Source organism: Embiotoca jacksoni, unplaced genomic scaffold, assembly GCF_022577435.1.
Source record: "Embiotoca jacksoni isolate LCO1_2020_lvr unplaced genomic scaffold, fEmbJac1.0.p SCAF_20, whole genome shotgun sequence".
Lineage (NCBI taxonomy): Eukaryota > Metazoa > Chordata > Actinopteri > Embiotocidae > Embiotoca > Embiotoca jacksoni.
The window spans coordinates 9901388-9927422 of record NW_027185341.1 but is presented as its reverse complement, the minus strand read 5'-3'; the positions used below and the strand labels follow the sequence as shown (position 1 = coordinate 9927422).

The window sequence follows — 26035 nt, the reverse complement described above, 5'->3', positions numbered from 1 at the left end:
TTACTTTTATTAGTTTTGACAGAACATGCAAATTCCACATAGAAAGTCCCAGGCGGGAATCGAACCGGGAACCTTTAGACTGCGAGACAAGTTCCGCATAGTTTCTGTTCTTTCTTTTGCAGATGTCCCGTCATGGAGCTGCATGTCTCTGTCCTGCGCTTGTCGTCTCCACCAACACTTCTTCTCTTCTATCTCTATGCTGTCCTTTTCTCGCTCTGCTCTCCTCTCACCCCAACCGGTGGAGGCAGATGTTCTCCACCTCTGAGCCTGGTTCTGTCGGAGGTTTCTTCCTGTTAAGAGGGAGTTTTTCTTCCCTCTGTTGGAGGTTTTTCTCCCTGAAAGAGGAGTTTTTTTTCCCTCCTAGCTGGAATTGTTGAATTGTTTGGTTTCTCTGTATAATATTGTAAAGTCTTGCTGTAAGCACTTTGATGTGTTAAGTGCCATGAAATAACCTGTGTTGTGATTTGGCGCGATATAAATAAAATTGAATTGAATTAAAGACAGCAATCTAAGGTTAAAAGTCTTTTATTTTCTACAAAAGATATTCAAGATGGTAAATGTGATTATATGAAGTGTAAAACCTTTAAGCCATTATCGTTCTGAACATAAATTACCTTAATAGCATCCTTTAGTTTGAGTGCAAAAAGTTTGTCAGTCTTTCAGTGCTTCAGATTGATCCTGTTGAAAAAACTGAATGACAAATCAAGAAATTCAAGGTAAACTTCAGTCGCTTTCACATGCACCATGTGTACAAAATCAAGTCCTTGTTAACTGCTTAATTCCATTTCTATTGTGTATCTATAAGGTCCCCATCGATGTTGTAATAAGTGCTGTTATTTTTATGCTGCAACAGTTACTCGGTGTCTTGTGTCGCATTCAGTCATTTCCGAGCCACCTGCAGCATTTCCTCCACAGTCAGTAGTTTTTCTCTCGGTTTTCCACTTGCTTCACCCCTGCTCATCTCCACGTTGTCGATCTTTTCCCAGTCTGAGAAAGTCACTGCTTTCACTCCTGCAGATGACAAAACACACGTGTGTGGCTTAATGGCATTCGTTTAACAAAAGACCGCCTCGTAGCTGAACGTCTAACAGGCATTTTAATCTAAATGAAATGCTACACAACCAAACTGATAAGCAGATTGGCCCTTAGTGGGGAGCATTTTTCATGGTGAATTCCTTTTTGTTCATCAATAGCAGGAAAGTTGCAATGAAACAATCGGAAAATCCAATTCTTTGCTGGAGTCCGGATTAGGCTGCAAGAATTTCCTTCCTGTTGGAAGTTGGTAAATCTGGACAATACGTGCGCTACGGAGAGAGCGATCTGTTGGCACTTTTTAAAAAAAATTGTACTCTATTAATCCCCGAGGGGAAATTCTTTTGCTGCAGCAGCATCCCGAGGGGGAGCTGCTGCAACAGGCTGCCACGACCGCAGCGCCAACTAACCTGAGGTGCATGTTTTTGGGTGATGGGAGGAAGCTGGAGAACCCGGAGAGAACCCACGCAAGCACAGGGAGAACATGCAAACTCCGCACAAAAAGGCCCAGGACCGGATTCGAACCCGGAACCTTTTTGCTGTGAGGCGACAATGTTAACCACTGCACCACCGTGCCGCCCTTGCAGTGATTATTGTCAGTTAGTATGAAAAGAAATGGTTACTATTGATCATGTTAGTAGAATCGCATCAATGGCCAGCAGCCACATTTAGTCCGAGCACGGTTGTGGAAATATCGACATTTTCTCTTCTAATATGACTCACAAACTGAGGAAGTTTGGGCTTCGGCAACAAAGACATTTTGATCTGTCCGAGTAGCTTCGTGGCCTCTGAGGACGATTACATCCAGAGACATGCAGAGTAGAGCGTGAGACCGTAAGACACAGTGGGACCACTGTTTATGTCCAGATGTTGACATCTCTTTGTTGTCATTTTTTTGCTGTCATGTTGCATCCATCTGCGGTCATTTTGGATTTTTGCCATAATTCTCTTTGATGTTTTACACCTCTGTGGTCATTCAGCGTGTCTGTAGTCTTTTTGCACTGTTTTGCGTCTATTAGTTTTTGTTTGAATCTTTCTGTAGTTGTTTTGCATCTTTTTGTTGTTATTTCAATGTTCTTTGTAGTTGTTCGCTTTATAGTTGTTTTGCATCTCTTTTGTATCCCTTTTCTTCTTTTTTCTTCTTCTAGACCTTTTGGGCCTTTAAGTCTGCAAATTGTGTTCAAGGAGTTTCTTCTATTTTTTGGTTTATTGTGTCAGACTAGTATAATATCATTTTTGATTTGTCTCTCATGTAGTTTGACAACTATTATGATATCCTGCTGACCCCCCCTCCCCCCCCAAAAAAAAAAATCGCACAACACTAATCCATGCAAATTTATATTTGTCTCCACTCATTAGTTGTGAGCTAATAGGGCTCAGCAAGAGGTGGAAAAATATTGAGACAGGGAAGTACCTTTCTTCTCCAGCAGAGCGCTGATGCTTTGTGAACCGGGCTTGGCAGCAGATACATCCAACGCTCCAGAGTCCATGTCCTCCATCAAAGTTCGTGCTGTGTCAAAGCTATTGTTCATGGTAGTAGCTATCACACCTGTGGGACCTGTTTTCAGCCAGCCGCTACAATACAGACCTACAGAGAACCATGGATTCATTAAACATTTATAATGTTCGTGGAAAAGTAGTCTTGTTATTCGTGGTATTTGCAGGGTACCTGTTGCTTGTTCAACGCGGCCTATGGAGTTTGGGACGATGGCTTTACGGGAGTCAAATGGCACTAATGGATCAATAGGGAGACTCTTGTAGCCAATGCTGCTAATGACCAGGCCACAGGTGACGTCTTCCACTTCTCCAGTGAGAACAGCCCGAGCTCCATCCCCTGAACCCTGGTCGCACAGAGGTAGCACACTTTAACCAGGACAGCACACTCAGCAGCTGCACATGCTGAGGCACACGGGCACTTCAAATCCTCTAAACAATCCAAATCCTGTTTACCTCCAGCTTGTTGACCGCCAGTCGGATGCCAGCTACTCGGTTGTGGTCCGGGTCGGCCAGGACTTCGACGGGGCTCCGGAAGAATCGAAAGCCCCAGATACGGGAGGCCTGGCTTCGTCTCCCCTGCTCCACCTCACCGGGCATCTCCAGGGCCGTCTTCAGCATCAGCTCCGTCAGACGCTTCCTGGACCTCGGCAAATCTGAAACAGAAGAGACACTTCCGCTAATAATCTCTCTGATTTGCTTTCATTTCAAAGCTCAAATGTTTAATCTCACATTTAAAGTAGTTACAGTCTCTATGCTCTGTCCCTGTGCTGGTATGCATGTCCATATTTGGAATATTTTCGACATCTATGTGCGTTAGTTATAATTTGTAACACCAGTTTTTGACTCGCTGATTGTTTGCAAGTGTTTTTCTTGACAACTTTTTCATCAACTGAAACTAAACCAATCCTTTTTTAGTCAGTGATTTTTGATGAGAGACAAAACTACAATGTTTTGAGCAGCAAAAAGGAATCAGACTGAAATTCACAGACTTCTGATCTCAGAACGACTAAATCTAAAAAATAGTCATCAAAATGAACACTATACAATACATTGTTATATAGCGTGCAGGCATGTACAGTAATTTCAATCTGTGTTTGCGTGCATGTAACCGCACGCTATTTTAGTAAAAACGGAAAAAGTGTGTGAATGTGTCTGTGTCTCTCTATAACTGTAACACACATGCATGCACAGTAAGACTCACGTCACAAAAATATTTAAAGCTGCTGACCTTTAAAAAATTTCCTGTAACTGCACATTTTTTGACGTGCTGTAACCACAATGCCGTCACTGCAGCGATGCAAGTTCAAGTTCAGCAGCACTGATACTAAGACAGACACAAACCACCAGTTTCTCTTACTGCTTATCGCTTATAATAGACGTGAGATCAAGGTTCTCATAATAATCAGTGTAAGGAGGCTGTTATCACTTGAAACCTGAGCGGGCTCGCCGCCATCAATCAGCTCAATGTCAGTTGTGTAGCGAGGACGAGGACCGGACCGAAGGTCGACAGGATGTTGCGTAATCCTCTAACTATTTTGCAGTTTCTACAGGTTTCAGCTGCTAACCACAGCACACATTTCCTCCTTTCTTCGGAGATTTTCAACAGTCTGTGAATAAGTCAGACATATTTTTCACATGTTCTTAATGCTGACTGTGTGACATTAAATTCACTCAAACTGTGAACTACAGTTTTTGTCGGGCTTCAAACCAACGGAGTGATGAAAAACTCAATGGACACGTACAGTTCAACAGATGAGCAGACGAGTAAAATCCTCAAAATAAGGAAAAATATCAAGATAAACTTTCATTTCATTTCTTACCTTTAATAGCCTCTTTGACACCCTCAAAGTCAGCCGCCATCATCTCCGGCTTGGTGCGAGGGAGGTTCACCATTTCTCTGACCTCCTGCAGACAAGGAGAGGAGAGCAGGGATGGCTGGGCTGCATTAAAACATCCCGTGAACTTGAAGGAACAAATATTTCTTGAATGAAGGTGTTTGATTAATTCACTGCAACTTGGATCTTAGTTTTCATTTCGGTTCTGTGTCTGTCCGTCTATATGTGTCTGTTAGTGACTGTTGATTGGTCTGCAGCCTCTCGACAAACGTCAGCTGGGAAACGCCCCAGTCCTTCCGCAACCCTCTGAAGTGTAACAGTTATAGCTAACTGATGGCTCGTTAGCTAGATTAAATATTAAAAAAAAATGTTAAAAACGTATTAAAATAATTATCCCTCAAAATATTGGATAAACAGTGGAACAAATTACCAAAACTAACAAATAAATAGTTAAAATAAAAGGCCAAAACTAACAGATAAACACTTACAAAATTTGCGAAAAATAGCAGATCAATAGTTGAAATGAGATAGAAGAAGTAATGAATTTGATACGTGCCATAATTACCAAAAGGTAATGTTTAAATAGTTGAATTAATAATTTAAATATATAAAAAAAAAAGTTAAATAACTGACAAAAACTAGCCTATAAGTAGTTAAAAAACAACAACTGATAAATGGTTAAATATTTTGTCAAAACTAAAAGATAAACGTTTAAAATAATTAGTTTGATGTAATACATAGTAAATTTAAACAGTTAGTTATATAGATCGACGGTACCTGCACCAATGCAAGACGTAATATTAGGAACACGAGTATGACAAAACAATTATTTAATTGTATAAAGAAATCATTGTAACAATATCCACTGTTGTAGTATTAATTAATATCTACTTTAAAACCAGCTGAAAGTTGATATTTGTAACCTGCTGGTTGAAGAAAGGATGGTTTCGGAGTCTCACTGTACGTGTGTGTAAAGAGGAATATTTTAAAATGCCATCCCATTCGGTTGGTCGTGTATTGAATGAAGTCAAGTGACAGACTGTTTTTGGTTGGTGGTTTCAGTGTTCACCAGAGAAGTGGTTGCGGCTGAGAGATTTTTCACTCGATGTCTTCTCTCTCTCTTCCCCCTCAGACTCTCACCTTGACGGTGCAGGCGACCTGCATGGGTCCTCTCCTGCCAACAATCAGCACCCTGCGGACGAGACTCTCCGCCAGAGCCTCCAGCGCCGGCTGGGTGATGTCAGTTTTCTGTAAAAAAACAAGAATAAAACAAAAATAAAACAAAACAGTACAATGTTTCCATCAGTTTCTGCCATAACAACTGGATTTCTTAGTGGTTGGAGAGGTTATGTTTATTTGAAGTAATTTTGGTCTTTTTTAATTTTATGTTATTTTTAATGCCACAGGTACCCAATTATTTTAAGTTTTGGTCTTTTTCAATGAAATTCTGGTTTTGGTACATTTGTGTTGCCATACATTTGAGGATCTGTAGATGGCACTCACTCCTCACTTCAATCTCCCAAACCAGTTCTTCTTCTTTTAATCCCAACTTTGCATTCAACAATACTATGTCTGTTTAGAGGTAAACTGTGGGAGGCGGGTTGGTCTCTACGCGCTTCTTTTCTTTCCCATAGTTCAGTTCAGTGCTATATCTGAAAGTATCTCTGGCTTCCAAGCTGCATGTTTCTGATCGGCAGTCCCTACCAACCAGATCTTCCCTCCTCCCCACAAGTCGAGGCATATGGTTGCCCACCTCTGAGTCTGGTTCTGATACTGTAGATCAGAGGTCTTCAACAGGGGGTCCGCAGAGGTACTGCAGGGGGTCGTGCAATTTTTGGTTGATTAGACAATTTTTCATATTAAAAAAAAAAAAAAATGTCCCCCAATTTTAAATGTCTTCAAATAGACATTAACATGAATCCAACATATTGTAGTGAATGGATAAATGGAGACAGAAGATGTTATCTTTCAGTCAGAAATGGACACATTCAGAGACACACAGGAGCTCTCTCAAGCTGGACACCGGTTCACTCACAGACAAGCCTGGACATGTCCCTCCAAAACTCCTTCAGTTTAACATAAAACACAATTTTATACCAGATATATAGTAGATGGTCCCTGCTCCATCTCTCTATCAGTTTGGGGGTCCTTGGCCTGAAAAATGTTGAAGACCCCTGCTGTAGATTATGAATTAAGGGAAACATGTTTTAATATTTTTTTTAAACCTTATTTCACAGATTTTTCAGCAAAAATTAAAAAGTCCAAATGTGAAAATCATTTATCAAACTTATAAAACTTATGAAAGCTCATTATTGCCATGGAGTAAAGTAGTCCAGCCAAAAACAATCACTACCACCAGTTTTCGGGGGCCTCAAAGATCAAAAGTAAAATTTTCGAATGAGTTGTTGCAGAGACGGCTTCGTTATCTCTGAACCTGCTGTAAGTGTGGAAGGACGACCTTGAATCGTAGCCGTGACCTTCAGCGAAGATATTCTACGGTCGACCTACTCGTAGTCACTGTGTCTTACCTTCACTCTTCTTTTCCAAGTTATGTTTTAATGTGTTTTTATTTTTACATTTTGCAAAATCATAGAGTCAAAGACAACACATGGCTCTCTGCTGGTGGAATCTGACACTCAAATCGTGGTTGAATGAACCAACATTGTTTTTCCTCCTTGATGAACAGTTTTCAACATTATTCTAGTAGATACAAATTGTTAAATAAATTTGCATCATGACATTAACGCGACCGGACCTTGTGGTCTTACTGACAGAAAACTTATTTATTGTTATATTTGATCTTAATTCTGTGTGTTTCTCACCTGTAAAATGTCGACGGGAGAGAGCAGGATTCTGGCCACATCCAAGGCTACGTTGCCTTGTCCCAGAATGACGGCTGTTTCGCAGCTCAAGTCTGGACTCAGCTAAATGAAAAAGACATAAGAGAGAGAGAAAGTGAGATTTGATCACAAACCGTCTGTGTGAACGGTAGAAGTAGACCGGTCGGACTTTTTCTTTTTTTTCAAACGTGGCAACATTTGCTTGATTTACAAGAAACATTCACTTGTAAAGCAGAAATACAGAAGTTCTACCTCTCGACAGCTGGGCAGCCCGTTGTACCAGCCCACGAAGTCTTTGGCAGAGTACACACCGGCCAGGTTTTCCCCCGGCACTCCGATACTCCTGTTTCCTTCTGCGCCATAACTCTGACAGAATATATATATAAAAAAAAAAACATGAATGACTATGAATATGCACTTTTATTTCCAGGTGACTTGACAGCGCGGACTCAGCGGTTTATGTTCATGTCATGTTTATGTTCCTACCAGGACGACGGCGTGGTAGGACTGCTGCAGCTCACTGACGCTCACATCTTTCCCGACGTTCACGTTGCCATAGAAACTACAACGTGAATTTTTGGCTGTCTGCGTGAATGTATTGATGACGTTCTGCGGAGAAGAAGAGATCAGAAATATTTAAAAAATAAAAAAATATGATTTTATATCTCCTGTGATGGAGTTTAAACCCTAATTAAAGGGATCTGTGAGCGTAACGGACTCAGTTGAATGAAGAATACATGTCGCTGTATTAAGTTATGGTGCGAGGCCTAAATGATAATATGACGACAGGTGTGATGACCCTTCGATTCGTTTCACTGCTCTGATGTCACAGACATGATTGTCTGGTAGATGACGAGACGCCACTCGCTTTATCTGTCTGAAGCCAGCAGCGACTAAACTTAGCTTAGCATAAATACCACAAGCAGGCTAAAAAAAAAAAAAGACAGTGTGGCTCGGTGGTCAAACGCTCTGCAGTAAATGTGATACTTTCCAAATTTGAAGTCGCAGTCATTCGATAGAAATATCTAGTTGAAATGTTACCGAGTTCGATGAGAAGATAGGGCTGGACGTCAGCAAACGTGTCAGAAGAAAGATCAAAAACACCATTAACATGTTGTATGTCATTTCTTTACACACACACAGGTAGAAAAACAAACAGATGTGGTTTTACTGGAAATGACGTAACCGCTAACCCTGCTCTCGCTAGAAATGAGGCGCAGAACTGCTGAATTAGTACTTTTTACTTTTTACTAGCAGTTTCCCTTTCGGCTTACAGTGTTTATGCTAAGCTAGGCTAACCACATCCTGACTCTGTGCTCGACAGAGCTGCGAAGATAAGCTGATTACATTTTTGAATAACAGGAAATTGATCTGTAACTATTTTTGATAAGATAAGATTGTCTCTTGATCTCAGCAGGCAGTTCCTGTTGTATTTATCTTAAGACAATAAGGAAACGATGTATTTTCTGCAAGCCAAGAACTGAAGAGACGGAGAGGAGAGTGGCATCAATCTTATCTAGAAAAAAAAAAATAGAAGTATTTTTCAAATGCTGAACTTAACTATCACTTAAAAACGACTTGGTTGACAAAAGACGTTAGTTTTAAACAAACGTTCAGTAGAAAAGTGGAGATGCTTATTGTAAGTTAGAAAAAGAGCATCGGGATGTTTGAAGGAAGGAATGCACTCGTTTATGTTTACAGGTTTAGAGTCGTCAACTTTCATTCTCACATTGATTACATCTGGCAGACATAAAAAAAGTTTACTTTCTGTTTGGCATGTTTGATCACGTAATTTTTCCACTAAAGCTGCCAGGGACCTTTTCCCTGAGAGAAACCTGAGAGCTTCCATAAACAGGGTTGTCTGACATGTTTACAGAGTTTCCTTTTACCCAATAATGCAAATTACTGAGATCCCACTGCATATTATTTTATTACTGGCCGGTAAGATATCGGTCATGAACGAAAGATATCAGTCATTAAAAAAAATAAAAAGAAGTAATTAATAAAAAACGAATGAATTCAATTTGTAACAGAAATCACCACAGCTCCTGATCGGAGAGCTGGAACACCTTCTTTGTAATAAAGCTGGATTTCAACTGATGCAGGATGTTTGATGATGATACCAACACCGATATTAGTGGGTAAAAAAAAATATTCTTTTATATACATGCCGTATAAACAGTATCTTTAAACACTTTTTTTTTTTTGTTGCACTGATCCCTCAAATGCCGTTATCAACCCCTTTTGTGACAAATTTATTTAACAGAGGCAGGATACTTCACAATGTATTGTTCCCACCGACTTCAGTGCAATAAAACAGTAAATTTCCCTGTTAATTTAATAATCATAAATAACGATATAAAGAAATCACAGATACAAATTCCAATTCACCCCAAGCATCTTCTTCTGATTTATGTTCCATCAAAAAAAGTTTTCTCGTGCCCGTACTGATGTCTGAGAGAGGACAATATCGGCCCATAAAATCTGCTCGCCGTTATATCGGCCGAGCTCGACAGCACACCACAAAACTGCAAAGCTGGCAACTTCAAAACCTGCGCAGGTCTCTGTTCTCATCCAATTTAATGTTTCAGGAAATTAGCTGCGGTACCTTGACTTCAGGATGATCAGGGGCCACTCCAAACCTCACCAGGCCGAAGGGGACGGGCAGCCGCTCGTAAATGTCCACCTGAACGTCTTGACGAGTCTGAGACAGAAACAGACGCAAAGCGCAAAATGGAAATCTTTTCATTCTAGTTCTACGTAGAATAATATTGGTCAGAGTTGCACACATACACATCGATATCTCGCTGGTATGTTCGGTCTGCTCACCGTATTGTTACGGGGGAGCTGTGTCACTGAATGCAGGACAGGAAGTCTATCAAATATCACAAAATCACAATCCATCGATTTTCTGCCTGTTCAGTTTGTTACAAACGCCAGACGTGTCTAAATATACGGGATACTCGGTTAAATTAAGAATGCAGCTTTCATGTCAAAAGTCTTTATCTGTTTTTAAACAATACCGGTGATTTCTATAATATTTAAGATGTATTTCCTTCTTATTGATTACTGATCAATTGTAAAATTGCTTCCATTTCCATCCAAATTTTGTTTATTATTTAAAATAAAAAACACGATTACATATTTTTTTAGAAAGGTTTCACAATTCAGTCTTTGACTACATTTCTTCTGAAATATTTTGTTCATTTATGTCAAAAGTCACATTATCTACAAATACATTATTCGCAGTGAGTCAGCCGGGAAACGACTTACAAATGTCGTCGTAATCTCACACAAATGTATAAGAAAGTTTTTTCTTTTGAGGAGGATCAGGCCCGTTCTTGTGCACCAGTTGTCTGCTGTCATACAGATTTCTGCTCAGAGGAGCTGTGAGACAAGATCGAGCTTTAACTTCACTTGTGAATTTGTGTTTTCACGAAGTCACAAAAGAGAAGCTTTAATTAATAAAGCCTGAGCAACGCTAATTTACATACTTTACATTTGGAATACGTAACATAACACAGACACATGGATGAATGATAGATATTATTTTCAGCGTCGTACTATTAGTGAGTTATTTGATATCGACTGTGGAAACAGTGTGTGTGTGTGTGTGTGTGCGTGCTGTGCCTACATAGAGTCTCGCAGAGCTGAAGAAAAAAAAAAACATGATCAAAAGGAAATAAAATCTAATAGTACACATAAAAAATAAAATGTAAGGCCGATCTGGGAAGGTGCTGAGGATATACAGAAAACCATGAGGTTTAGAATAAAAACGAAGTATGTGCTTTCTACTGAAAAAAAAAGAAAAGTGTCTTGTGTTCTGTTGCATGATGACTAAAAGAAAACTTGAACTGCAAACAAAAATAATTTTAAAACACAAAAGAGCCAAGCTGCTATATTTAAATAGACTATAATAAGCCTGTGAATAGGGGGCTCGGTTTGCGCTGACATAGCCCAGTGAATCAAAAATACCAGCATAGTCTGCTAGTTATTTCCTGAACTACGCATGTTGAGCATCTATTCAAAAGCCAACTGAAAGTTAGTGTCGTGTCGATACAGTACGCAGGCGGAAACCCATTACATTCATTTTCAAGCATGCTGGCCACAAAAGACCTATTAGGATTTGATTATTAGTTGAAAGTGTGTCTGTTATGGCTAAATTAATGAAACTAATTGAAAAGAAAAAAGGAGGCCAAAAAAGTTAATAATATAAGTTTATTATTATTAACTATTAACCTAATAGCTCTATTCTCTTACCTTCTCAAAAGAGTAAGTATTTACCTTGATTAGATGTTGTGCCGTGTAAAAACCTGCTGGGCCGCTTCCAACGATACAAACCTTTGGGCTGTAGGAGGAAAAAAACTTTCCACGCCCACTAAAACCTGGAAAAAAAAGAGAGACATACCTAACCCTGGCTGAAAAGGAAAGTCTGAACTGGTAGTGCAACTGTCCATTGGGATATTGTAAAACAACCCTGTTTCCCAAAAAAGTTGAAACATGTAAATAAAAACAATGAGAAATGTTAGTTCTATGAAAAACATGTCCTTATCTTGAATTTGATGCCAGCAACAAATCTCAAAAGAGTACGAGCAGGATCATGTTTACCACCGTGTTGTGTCACGTCTTCTTTTAACAACACTCTGTAAACGTTTGGGAAATGAGGAGACCAGTTTCTGGAGTTTTTAAAGTGAAATGTGGTCCCATTCTACGATTTCAGCTGCTACACATTTCAGTGTTTCCTTTGTTGTAGTTGTCGTTTCATAATGCTCCAGATTTTTTAAACTGGAGACCGGCAGGCCGGTTTAGTATTGGACTCTTCTACTAGAGAACCATGCCATTAAAATACGTGCAGAATGTGGTTTGGCATTGTTTTAATGAAAAAAAGCAAGGCCCTCCCTGAAAGAGATGTTTTCTGGGTGGCAGCACATGTTTACTCCAAAACATTTACATATTGTTCAGCACTAATGACACCTTCCCAGATGTGCAAGCTACCCATGCCGTGTGCACCAATGCATCCCTGTACCATTATGGACGCGGGCTTTTGAACTGTGTGCCGATAACAAGCTGGATGGTCCCTCTCCCTTTTATCCCAGATGTTGTTTGATGCATTACATAACTTTTCAGTCCTTTGTTGACTCTGTCCCAACGTTTTTGAAACGTGGTGCTGCCATCAAATTCAAAATAAGCATATATATTTTTCATTAAACAATAACAATTTTCAGTTTCAACATTTGATATGTTGTGTTTAAAAAAATAAAAATATTATTATGATTAAATATGGGTTTACATGACTTGCAAATCATCACATTCTGTTTTTTTTTTTTTTTTTTTTACACATTTTACACAGGGTGCCAACTTTCTGGAGGAAACGGTTGTATGCAGTGATTCCCCAGCAAGGTACCTTCACATAACATCATATATCATTGGTATAAGCGCTGCTCGGTACATTGAGTATAAACCGAATCGCTGTGTAAAGTGAGTTTGTTCAAGTTTAAGTAAATCCTCCAGCAGGTATGAAGCTTCGCCAGCAAGCCGCTTGGACGACTCTAAAATTGACGAAACTTTGCATTGACTTCGGCTGAGCGTTCACACGAGAGGCTCCGAGGTGACGTGGTGTCGTTTCCGGGTGTCTCACCTGCGTGAAGTCGACCTCTCCATCTACTTCTTCCTGAAGTCCACAGCTTCAGCTCGGAAAGCAGCAGCTTATGGCCGCTCATCGTTCACAGACGAGCTGCTGGGCTTTGAACCGAGAAGCGGCGATGTCCTCCGGGTTGTTGTCCTGGTGTTACGGAGACAGCTCCGGGCTGTGAGCTTCGGACAGACACCGAGCAGCGCGGAGGTCAAAAGCCAAGGCAGAAAGCGTTCATCTCTCCGGCTCACCAACACGCTGCGATGCGAACAGTCAGCTACGTCGACGCGTTTTTTCATTTGACGTCGATGAACTTTATCGTTTTTATTACAGTATTTTCATCGCAACCAGCTGTTTTTCAAGGCTGCTCCTTGTGTTACACCTTTAGCAGTCCGCGGGAAACAAAGGGTTCCGTACGTGAGTTCCACAGGAACAGCGAAAGAGATAAGATAATTAGCTAGACTAATTAATAATTAATAAATACATTATTTATTAGCTAGAACTAGACTTTACTTTAAAAAAAAATGTATCTCGCTTTTCCACGACCTTATCCTTGACTAGCAAGTTTCGATTACCAAATAGATATATATTGGTTTGCTACCATTAGGGAGAGAGTCTGGCTGACCCTTCCTGTCCCTGTCAGTGATGTGTTGTTAAACACAGCAGCCCTGGAAGCGGCCTTGGGACCAGATTTATACCGTGAACATTTCTCTCCTGTTGAGCTCTACAAGCCAACTGCAATTATTTCCTTATCTGGATCATCTACCTGTCTCTTGGATCCCGTCATAAATAAACTTTTTAAGGAAGTCTTCCCTTTAATTAATACTTCCATATTAGATCAGATCAACCTATCTATTGCAACTGGCTATGTGCCGCAGGCTTTTAAAGAGGCTGTAATTAAACCTTGATTTAAAAAGCCATCTTTTGATCCAGCTGTTTTAGGAAACTACAGACCGGTTTCCAACCTCCTGTTTATTTCTAAAATCCTTGAAAAAGTTGTTGCAAATCAACTTTGAAATAATTTACAGAGGAATGGGATGTTTGAAGGTATAGATAATGGATGGATGAATACTTCAGGGCGTACTTGTGTTATGAGGCTATGAAATAAGGGTCACCACAATACAAGATTAGTGTAATGAGAATAAAATAAGTTAAAGAGGCTTTAAACCAAACATGACAAACATAAATAACTGACTACTCTTGCTCGTGTCTCACATTCATGAGCATAAGTGTAAACAAGTCTTTTTTCTATCTATCGAACTATCTATCTTTGATGATATTTAACATTTTTAGAAGAATATTTAAGTGGAACAGCAACATTATAAAATATTGTACAATGTTGAATCAGGCAGACAAGTTCACATTTGTTTTAAAAGTTAAACGTCTCTTTATGAAACACGAAGGACATCAAAGGACATCAAAGGACATCAAAGCACTACAAAGCGTATTGCATAGGAAACCTCAGCAGGTCAAACAAACTTTTGCTACATCACAAAAAGAAGCGCAGGCTTTGCAGTTTTTTATCATCACCAGCATTGCTGACAGACATCACACCTGTTAATCTCGCACCAACCAGGATGTGGTTGTGAAATCGTTTTTTTGCCGACAAAACCCGAATATGTATATTAAAGGAAATGAAAGTCAGCTGAACACAAGGCGAGCTGATCCCCGGGGCAGCTTCGGGGCAACATATTTCTGTGTAGTTTACCAGTATCACGGCAAAGTGTGAAATAAAAACGCTGGTACGCTACAGCAAAATGTGAGATAGCCACTCTTTGCACTGTCTCGGCATGAAAGTTACACTTTTGAAAGTGTGAAACTTACTTGCACGCAATTGTCATGCAGGAGGACGATGTTTGAATTCTGGAGGTGATGACATGTTACTTGATTATTTTTTCTTGAGTTGTTTTTTGTTTACAAACCCCAACCGTGTTTTTATTTTTATTTAACCCCCACCACATGGTTTTTGCTAGAAAATGCATTTTCCCGTAAATCAGACAGCTCTACGCACGCAGTAGATTTCATTTTCGTCCACTACAGGAAAACGTGTAACTTTCACGCCGAGACAGCACAAAGCGTGGCTATTTGAGCAATATTACAGGAGAGGGTGTGCTTTACGCAAGCGCCTCGGTCCTGACCACATCATCGCCGTGCCAACAATCACGGCAGAGCACACCCTCGAGTGTAATATTGCGATTATGCAACAAGTAACTATCTAAATAAAATATGTAAAACAAAATGTATTCATATTGTGGTGCCGTTCACTCTCAAAATGTAAAACTTTTTTTAATGCTCGAAGCAAGAAATAAGGACCAAAAGAGACCCTTATTCACCGAATGGGTCACATTTAACAGACCTATAACAAGTAAAAACAACATTATACTGCATATTATGTGAAATTCAATTCCAATTATATCTTCTCATTGAGAAGGCGGAGTGATATTTCTAGAGATGAGCAGGTTGTGAGGCTTCATGGCGATTTGAGCTCGTTCCAAATGTTCAGTTGACCAATCAGATCGCTGGGTCGGAGCTACTTGTTGTATAAATCAGGTTTTTCTGTAGTGGACCGGCGTGTTTATGTCACGCTTTGCTGTGACACCGTGTTGAGTTTACACTAACTTTGACCCAGGAATATCTTTTCATCAGCTTCGCAGCAGCTCTCAGCATCACAGAATTCTCCTGAAGTCCGACGGGCTTGATGATGTGATTAAGTACGGAGAGTCGAGAACTGGCTGCGCAGGACAGACGTGCTGAGGCCTGTTGAATGCGGGGGGGTTCGCAGCTCTACCTGGCTTGAAGCGCTTCTTAAACTGTAGGAACACAGAAAAAAAACATTTGAACACTGCTGCATCGTCTTTGACTTTGCATGACAATATGAGAGCAGGTCCGTGCGCTTCACACTTACTCTTTTGCATCTTAAAATCAGTGCTACGGTGAAGCATAGCAAGAAGGTAGCAAATGCCAAAATACTGAAGGAAATCAAGGTGAGGTCCAATATGGGCTCCTTGCATGGTTCCTCAGGGCCACTCTCTGAAAAAAACAACAGATAGACAAAGACAGTTAGATTCAAGGCCAAAAAACAAGTTCTTTTTATGTGGGTGGACTGCGTCAGCTGAAGTGCATGATGCTTCTCACCTCTGATGATGATCAAGGTGCCGTTGCTTGACAAACTTTGTTCTGCGGGTGAGATGAAGTACATCCAGCTGCAGTAGTACAGGTTGGTGTCCTCCAGCTGCAGCAGATTCAGCTGGAAGACGACACGGTTCTCCCTGATCTGCGGGTCCTGAGTTACATGAATCCGGTTGGTGAATTGTGCATTGATAGTAGTCTTGGTGATCAGGCCTTTCTTCAGCGCCAGGTACGCGACGTTTGTGGTGCTGTGGAAACGCCGGTTCAGGTACAACCCCTCCGGCTCAGAAAAGGATGTGAAGCATGTGATCTCAGCAGAGGAGTTGACGCTTATCAGAGAGATGGACGCGGGATTTTGAGAAGCTGTCAGGGAGAGATGGATTGTTACTGACTGCCTCACCTCAAGTACAGAGGAAAAAAAAAATCATCTGTTTACAGTGGATAAGCAGTTACAGCTCATCATGTGTTTTTTTTGTTTTTTTATGTCAGAGAAGATTTCATATAAAAAAGCTCCTAAACTGGATGACATTTTAAAAGATGAAACAAGTGTTTTCCAGTGTGGGGAACTTTTAAATCCTCACATTTCAAAAAGTCTTCCTCAGGGGTCCCGACCTGTAGGTTGGTACCCACCAAGGTGACCACGTGTCCCATTTTGGGACTGCACAACATTTTAATCTTCTGTCCCACCTTTTCTTAATTGTTTTTAATTGTCCTTTTCTTTTGCCTTATGTTTTGATGCTTTTAATGGTTTTATGTGAAGCACTTTGAATTACCTTGTTGTTGAAATGTGCTCTACAAATAAACTTGCCTTGCCTTTTCTAAATTTCCAAAATCTAAAAGTGCAGCTATGATAAATACATTTACAATAAACCCGAAGATGACTGCAGACGGGGAAACAGTAGTGAAGTAACTCTGCACAGGTCAGCAGGTTGCTGTAGCAACCACCACATATCTACTGTGAAACTTTAGCTTCCTTTTAATACCTACTGTCTTTACTCAGAACACTTTAAACTACCGCTCATCTTTGGCAACGTGTTTGTCCCACACAAACATACTCTTTGTCCAACATTTGGGTTGTTGTAATCTGGTCATCCTAGTAACCACAGAGACAAACTACATAAACTAAAAAAAAAGAGCTAAAACAATTTTTACAAACTGAATCCACTCATGCATGAGAATCTTTTTCATGCCACCAAAACAATGTACAAACTAATGAAATGTATTGCATTGGGTATTTTTCTGTAGTAAGGTAGTTTTGATAAGTATATTTTGTAAAGAAAATTACTTTTAATTAAGTCGGATTTTGAATACAGTACTTTTATTTGTATTTCTTTGCTGCATCGATTACATTTACTGAAGTAAAGACTCAACAGTCATTTTGTTTTTAGAGATGCTGCTCGGAGGTTGAAAACAGGATGAGGCTGCAAACAAATAGGAAAAAGATGACACAGACGCTTCTCTGAAGACATCTGTACTTTTTCGATCAAATCTCATGCATCCTTCCCTCCACACACTCACCCGTCCAGGTGTTGAGTGTTACCTTGACAGGCATGCAGAGTAATCCCAACATGCAGCTCCACCAGTGGGCCTTCATCCCGCAAGCTGGGCTGCAGGACATCTAACAGATATGCAGTCTGACAGTCTAACTGTCACATGAAGGCGTAAAAGGAGAAATGTGGTGTACAGAGGAAATGTGCCTCTGACTCTTGCTGGTTGATCAGCTGTGTGTAGGTGTGTTGGTGTGCGTGTGTGTACGATCTGCTGCATTACATCAAAGGTGTGGAAGTGTTTGTTTGTCAAGATGTTTCATCATCCAGAACAGTTCATCTGCACCAGAAGCTATGCACACAGTATATCCAGCATGTCAATCACACATACGATTTTACTGTAAATTATTTTTCAGTCAATAAATCTGTTTTATTTACACGGCAAAATTCCCCACGGACACTTTATAATCACAAAACTGAAAATGTTAAAGAAATATTAAAACATGCAGTCGTGGCACAGAGTATAAAAGGAGACTTAGAAACTTTACAATTACACTGAATAGAGTAATATACAACCACATTAAATTAGCAATGTTAAGGACATTTTTAAGCCAGATACAGCAGTGATATACATGCATGGAGAGCAAAAGAAAGCAGAGCAAAGGTGATGGTTCAGGGTCATATTAGCCAGCTTTAATTTCAAGCCTTAACAAAAACGAACATTTCAACTTGAAAATAGAGATGATGCCTGCCTGAAGAACCCCAAATTTGGAGCTGGTTCTGCAGGAGAGGAGTCGAACAGGTGAAGGTTTACCTCCATTCTGCTTTTAAAACTCTAGGAGGTACAAGTAAGTCTGAGAGCAAAGCCCTCTGTAGTGATTATAGGTTACAGTTGTGTCTTTGATATGATGGCGTTTTGTCGTTCAGGGCTTTCTGATGATAGAAGAAGGATGTTAAGTTATATTCTGGATTTCAGATGGAGTCAGTGAAGAGAAGCTAAAATGGGAGAAATATGATCTCTCTTGTTAACTTCAATCAGAACTCTTGCAGAAGCATTTTGAATCAGCTGGAGGCTTTTCAGAGAGTTACTGGGACAGTTGTGCTGCCTGAAAGTGATAAATGCATTGCTGACCTTTTCAGCCTCGCGCTGAGACAGGATGTTCACGATGTCGGCAACATTACTGAAGAAACTGCAGTTATGGTGGTTGTGTTCACATTCAAACAACTGAATCCAGAAACGGTTTTAACAATGTATATGTTGCAAGTGAAGATTGACAGATGGATGGAGGGACGGATGGAAATATGGAATACATGGAAGGAAATATATAAAAAGACATATTTAGACAAATAAAGTAAATTAGAGTAACAAATCTATTGCTTCCTGTATGCTGCTGTAGCGAAAAAATGTCTCCTCGGGGATTAATAAATTAACTACTTAACCTAACCTAACCTAAATTATAAATTCACATTGTTAATGCGTCCACTGAATTGGCATTGGCATCCTGTTAAAGGTAATAAACACAGGGATGTAAAGTAGTGAATAGTAATCTGAACCCCAGATGTTCGCAGGCTGAAGATCGCGGCTCGACGCAAAAGGGGAGTCCATGAGTGGAAGGGGGGGGGGGTCGCAGTCAGTTCGGGCATGTGTGTAATAACCACCGGACGGTTGGGAGGGAACACTGTAGATGTGGACTTTACAGATTACAGTTACCATGAGAGTGCTGGTGAACAAAATGAATTCAAAGGAACCCAATTAATCCATCAAACAACAAACAAACGTACATCAAATGATATTAATGGAGTGTTATTTTCAATAATTAATAGAAGCTGCCTTCAGACGTGTTAAATTTACATGGCTCGATGAGCATAAACACAAACTTGTATTTAAAAGTCTGAAGCTGTATAAAAATGTCAACGAAATCCAAAAATGTGAAAATAAAAATATCAACAGGTTTGTTTTTTCAGGCGGCTACGCAGCCAGCTGCGGTGAGGAATAACCCCCTCGAACAACACAGAAACCCTTGATTTGTGTACATCTGCCAGTTCTAAACAGGAAATACAAAATGGCTGCGCCAGCTGCAATGACGATGGCAATGGCGACGGCGACAGCGACAGCGACAACACCATCAAGTTCAGTGTCGGTCTCAGGTAATGTGGTGGTTTTACCTGGCAAAGTAAAATACACTTATATCAACATGTGGTATAAATACTGCGTGTGTCACCAGACTTTAAGATGCAGAAAGCGACTCACTACGGAGCTTCAGGCTGATGGGAAGTGACTTATCCATACCACAGGATGCAAACATTCCAACTGTGAAATTTTCCTCTTTCAAAACACTTGAGATGGTCAGCGACACATAAGTCCGATTATCCCATTCACAGATGTATTCCAAACAGCTGCCGTTACACGGTATTTTACTCTCTGAGTCACACCAGAAATATTCAGTACCCCAACAGCCCTGTCCGTCTTCGGTCCAGTTTATGGTGCAATTTAGTGTCACCTTGTCTCCAATTTCAGCTTCCACCATATTGTTGCAACTCAGTGACACTGCTGAATGAGAAGAAAACAACAACAATTGACATGATTACATTTTTTTAAATTCTTGCCTATTTGAAATATATTTTCAGTGAATCTATTTCTGATATATAGAAAATACCTGCATCTGATGAGACGCTGCTTGGTAGCACATAGGACAAAGTCAAACTCAATATCCACAGGCAGGACATCCTGGAGGCTTCGCTGTCTGTAGAAAGAAGATAAGATGTACATATAATGGATAGATGGATATTGTACTCTTCACTCCACTCTACTTAACTGAAAACTTTATATTGTATACCTAAAAGATACAGTGGTGTGAAAAAGTGTTTGCCCCCTTCCTGATTTCTTAATTTTTTGCATGTTTGTACACTTAAATGTTTCAGATCATCAAACAAATTTCAATATTAGTCAAAGATAACACAGGTAAACACAAAATGCAGTTTTTAAATGAAGGTTTTTATTATTAAGGGAGAAAAACAATCCAAACCCACATGGTCCTGTGTGAAAAAGTGTTTGTCCCCTAAACCTAATAACTGGTTGGGCCACCCTCAGCAGCAACAACTGCAATCAAGCGTTTGCGATAACTTGCGATGAGTCTTTTCCAGCTGTGGAGGAATGTTGGCCGACTCATCTTTACAGAGTTGTTATAATTCAGCCACATTGGAGGGTTTTCCAGCACCAACCTCCTTTTTAAGGTCATGACACAGCATCTCAATAGGATTCAGGTCAGGACTTTGACGAGGCCACTCCAAAGTCTTCATTTTGTTTTTCTTCATCCATTCAGAGGTGGACTTGCTGGTGTGTTTTGGATCATTGTCCTGCTGCAGAACTCAAGTTGGCTTCAACTTGAGGTCACGAACAGACGGTCGGACGTTCTCCTTCAGGATGTTTTGGTAGACGGTAGAATTCATGGTTCCATTTATCACAGCAAGTCTTCCAGGTCCTGAAGCAGCAAAACAGCCCCAGACCATCACACTACCACCACCATATTTTACTGTTGGTATGATGTTCTTCTTCTGAAATGCGGTGTTACTTTTACGCCAGATGTAATGGGACACACACCTTCCAAAAGTATTTTCCCAAAAGTCTTGGGGATCATCAAGATGTTTTCTGGCAAAAATGAGACGAGCCTTAATGTTCTTTTTGCTCAGCGGTGGTTTTGGTCTTGGAACTCTGCCATGCAGCCATTTCTGCCGAGTCTCTTTCTTATGGTGGAGTCATGAACACTGACCTTAACTGAGGCAAGTGAGGCCTGCAGTTCTTTGGATGTTGTCGTGGGGTCTTTTGTGACCTCTCGGATGAGTCGTCGCTGCGCTCTCGGGGTAATTTTGGTCGGCCGGCCACTCCTGGGAAGGTTCACCGCTGTTCCGTGTTTTCTCCATTTGTGGATAATGGCTCTCACTGTGGTTCTCTGGAGTCCCAAAGCTTTAGAAATGGCTTTAGAACCTTTTCCAGACTGATAGATCTCAATTACTTTCTTTCTCATTTGTTCCTGAATTTCTTTGGATCTCGGCATGATGTCTATCTTTTGAGGATCTTTTGGTCTCCTTCACTTTGTCAGGCAGGTCCTATTGAAGTGATTTCTGGATTGAGAACAGGTGTGGCAGTAATCAGGCCTGGGTGTGGCTCGAGAAATTGAACTCAGGTGTGATAAACCACAGTTAAGTTATGTTTTAACAGGAGGGGGCAAACACTTTTTCACACAGGGCCATGTGGGTTTGGATTTTTTTTCTCCCTTAATAATAAAAACCTTCATTTAAAAACTGCATTTTGTGTTTACTTGTGTTATCTTTGACTAATATTTAAATTTGTTTGATGATCTGAAACATTTAAGTGTGACAGACATGCAAAAAAAATTGGAAATCAGGAACACTTTTCACACCACTGTATAATAAGTTGCTAATTATGCAATTACTGGCCCGACCCACTTTTCATTGTCCCGGATGTACATGCTGTTCTTTTCTCTTTCTGTTCTCTCTTCACCTGAACCGGTTGAGGCAGATGGCCGCCCACCTCTGAGCCTGGTTCTGTCAGAGGTTTTTCTTCCTTTAAAGCGCTGTTGAATTATTTTGTTCCTTCTGAAGCTTTATTGTCTGATTTCAAACACAACACGTTCCTTGGAATGTTCCACAATAAAAGCCCTGTCTGGAAATAATGGGTGTCTGTCCACTGAAATGCTGGAGGGCTTTTAATTTGAAACAGTACAGGAAATATTAAATTTGCTTTAACGTATAATGCAGTAAATTTAACAGGGCAAATGGTAGAAGATCAAACGAGGCTTCGAGTTGACATCCTGAATCAATCAACACACTCTATTTCTTTAGTTTTTATTGCCTTTCTTGCATATCGTACACTTTAGAGATGATTGGATCTTTAAGCACTTTTAAAAATTTAATGAATTTCAACTTGATCAAGAGAACTGACATTTTATTTATTCAATAAAAAGTAGACTGGTAGAGTCTCACTCCATCGTGTCCCAGCAGCACTACACCTGTAGTCTCCACCAATTCCTGAAGGAAAAATCTGTCTGCGAATGTTTCAATCTGTCCTTACTTGGTCTTTCTGCCAGTTGGTGCCGGGCAGTTTATGGGTTCACGGCTTTATTGCATAAATCCAAAGCAACTAACTAAAAAATGCTATAAAGGTCAGTGGGGCTGAGGGGACCTGCAGAGTTGTGTGATTATTCTCTGTGGTTTGGTAATCATGAGTGAAGCCTTTCCCACAGAATAATGTGACCCATTTTTAAAATAAAAAGCTGCTTTAATAAATCAGATTTAACAGGATGGAGGAATACGGGGAGTTGCGTGTTTTATGTCTTGTCATCATTGTGAGATCACCAGCCGAGACTCCAGGTCGCTGCTCCCAGACAAGTATAGTTTGGTCCATAACTCCAGACAACTGGCTGTTTTTACACTTTTCTTTTTGTGCGGATTAAACCAACAAATACATAATGTGTTCATGAAAGAACACGTTTGGAAAGAGGCATTTGGAAAGAGCCAGGCTAGCTGTTTCCCCCTGTTCACAGTCTTTATGCTAAGCTAAGCTAACCAGCTGATGGCTGCAGCTTCATATTTAGTGTTCAGATATGAGAGAGGTGTCGATCTCCTCATGAATCGCAGCAAATACATTGCACTGAATTCTTAAAAGGAAAAGTCATCAAGTCCTAGAGATATAGGCAGTTGAAATAGTTGGATAACAATAGTAAATACAAAAAATAAACAAATGGCCAAAAGTAATGAACCGAAAATAGCAAATAAGTCACATTTTCAAACTATTCGTTAGAACAGGGGGAAGATAAATTACGGGACGCCTCGGAGCCACTCAAAAAAATACAGTTAAACAGGTTACAGGCCTGGTGTTTACAGGACCGAGTGCCAGTTGTTAATTTTTGGCCCAGATTTGAGCGAGGCACGCACACACCCACGCACACACCCACCCACGCACACACACACACACACACACACACACACACACACACACACACACACACACACACACACACACACGCACACACCAGTCGTGACGCTATTTCCCGGCAGCTGTTTGAGCGTTTGAACCTCAAAGTGTGCATAAATCTGTCACTTCACCATCCATACCGCAGCAATAACTATTTACATATATACAGAGACAGGATCGATCAGGATCTAACAATTAAATCCTGCACTTTACCACACCCCACACAGGTGAGCAGTCACGCACATTTTCTAAGTTACAGACAAAGCGTTTGTCATAGGTGCTGTGTTTTTGTTTGTTTGTTTGTTTGTTTTTGCAGACCTGTGGATGATCTGGAAAAACTCAGATCAAACTACTACACTGACAATTGCATAATATGACATCACAGTTAGAACATTGTTTTTCATATTAACAGTCATAATGCATTACATACGGTCACATTGTTAAAAAAAAAAAATCTCCGCACACCTGAATGTGTGACAATGACCTTTATTATGTACACTATATGGGCTGCAACTCTTTCACTATATACATATCCATATCATATTTGATTTAGTGCTTAACGATCCGATCATCTCTAAAGCCAGTGAAGATAAATAAAAGGATCAAAGATGTATTATTGACATTTAAGGTGTATTTAACTCAAAGCTTCGTTTTGATCATCTATAAAGTTACTGCATTACATGTTAATACAAACATTTCCTCTATCTGTTTCAAATTAAAAGCCCTCCAGTGTTTCTGTAGACAGAAAACCCTTCTTTTCCATTTTGTTGTGAAATATTTGCAATCACACTTTGGATGAGGAATCCAGGCCAACCGTTGGAAATGGAAACGTGCCATTTAGCAGTTAAACTCAGAAACAGCAACAAGTTAACCACGCAGGACCGTGTGCGCTCAAAGCTACGTTCTGGGACTTTAACAAAAAGCACGAAATGCAGCAATGACAAAGCAATGCTAATAAATCTGAAGCAACATTTATTAAACCTGAAACCTCTCAGGATCAACACTGAATACTTAATATTTAATCAATTACAAGAATCCATATACCTCTCCCACCCTTGTTTATCTCTTCATATAATCGCACTTATTTATCATAACGCTTTTCTCGGCATATATAAACATTTGTTAAAGTGACAGCTCCACGACAGCTGCTTTAAACGTAATGTGAACAGCAGTGGTTTATCCAGAGGCAGGTGGCATCATCATGCTGTGGGTTCATCCTGAAACCAGACTCCAAAATGTAATGTGACCTTGTAATGTGACCTTTTATTATGTTTAAAGCATTGAAATGAACCTGCACAAATGACAAAAGTCATTCCTGGCTCCAACTCAAAACAGCTGCAACAATAAAATGCTGTTTTCTGGACTTTTTAATGCATCAATACCGACAATCAATAAAGATATATAAACATAATATGGAAAAGATTGCCACTTTACAATGAGTACTTTTACTTTTCATACTTGGTATTTTGCAGATAAATCTTCCACATGGTTGAAACCAGCTGAAGCAAACAAAAACAAAAACAAAAACAAAAATCTAAAATCTAAACAAATCTGTTGGAGTCAACTGATAAAACCAACATTTACCTCCAAGTAATTAGTTACCAGTTCAATTGAAAAGCAACCAATTAACACAGCCTTACACACATTTTTGTATATATATATATATATATATATATATATACACATCAATAAATATATATGAGCAATACTTACTTGATGGAGAGCTTATTGCCAAGTGAGCGTCAGGGAATAACTGGGGAAAAAAACATAACATGTCAAGTTAGACTATGAACCAAGTTGGGGGCGTCTCCCTTTAGAGAAGTGACTGTTGGCAGAGATTAACACATTGAATGGCAGCTAAGAACAGAAAGAGATAAGAGAAAGGGAAAATCAGATAGAGAGAGAACAACACTGAGGTCAAACATCAATTATGAGCACAAGGATACCACCCACAATCAGAAGCTTTTCATTAATAGAGTCGTTTGTGGTCACAGGTGGGACGTGAATCCTTTTACTTTCGCTGTACTTACTCACAGCCGTTGGTAAAGTGTTTGATGTTTTTCCAGTGATGACAGTACAACAAACACAGTATGAAAATGAAACAAGCCACAACCAAATACTTTGTAAACAGCCCAAACCTATTTGTGAGGCAAATTCTGTTTTGTTTTCTCGTACTGATAAAGAGTGTTTCTCGGAAATCTTGATAATTGAAGGAAACTGCTTCAGACTGTTTTATGTCACATTTAATTCTTTAAACAAACGTGTTTTACCAGTCAGTGAGCTTTTGAGGTATTTGGTGCACCTCAGACCTTTGTCTATCCACTTCTGATTTCACAATTCTTTTTGAGCTAAGCAAAAGGACATATTACCCTCTACAACAAGGCAAATGAGCATATTTTATTTCCAGTCGATCCTTTACATTGACATTTTTAATTTTATGAGGCCCTAAGTAGCACGAGCAACCACTTCTTTCTAGACAAATCGGTTGATGTATCAGTCTGTAAAATTACAGAAAAAAGCACACAAAATAAAACCAAGAGGACATCTTCATAGCTTCAGTCCTAAATCCATGTTTGGGAATTCTGCAT

The 26035-nt window shown here is 39.9% G+C and overlaps 2 protein-coding genes and 1 long non-coding RNA gene across 3 annotated transcripts; all 3 read right to left on the bottom strand.

Moving 5' to 3' along the window:
* Positions 1-509: 509 nt before the first annotated feature.
* On the bottom strand, positions 510-13218 carry fdxr (ferredoxin reductase). Its single transcript, XM_069156169.1, has 12 exons — positions 12843-13218; positions 11489-11589; positions 9813-9908; positions 7691-7813; positions 7457-7570; positions 7187-7288; positions 5505-5612; positions 4350-4434; positions 2983-3182; positions 2702-2873; positions 2447-2620; positions 510-1011 (listed from the first exon to the last, which is right to left on the bottom strand). The coding sequence occupies exons 1-12, from the start codon at positions 12922-12924 to the stop codon at positions 881-883; spliced, it is 1488 nt and encodes a 495-aa protein (XP_069012270.1). The 5' UTR covers positions 12925-13218; the 3' UTR covers positions 510-880.
* Positions 13219-14213: 995 nt separating this feature from the next.
* Positions 14214-17732, bottom strand: LOC138202351 (uncharacterized). Its single transcript, XM_069156289.1, has 5 exons — positions 17721-17732; positions 17506-17611; positions 15972-16328; positions 15742-15866; positions 14214-15646 (listed from the first exon to the last, which is right to left on the bottom strand). The coding sequence occupies exons 1-5, from the start codon at positions 17730-17732 to the stop codon at positions 15503-15505; spliced, it is 744 nt and encodes a 247-aa protein (XP_069012390.1). The 3' UTR covers positions 14214-15502.
* Positions 17733-17876: 144 nt separating this feature from the next.
* LOC138201858 (uncharacterized) lies at positions 17877-20151 on the bottom strand. The gene is made up of 3 exons (XR_011178611.1): positions 20110-20151; positions 19704-20003; positions 17877-19618 (listed from the first exon to the last, which is right to left on the bottom strand). It is a non-coding gene; the product is annotated as an uncharacterized lncRNA (long non-coding RNA).
* Between the last annotated feature and the right edge of the window lie 5884 nt (positions 20152-26035).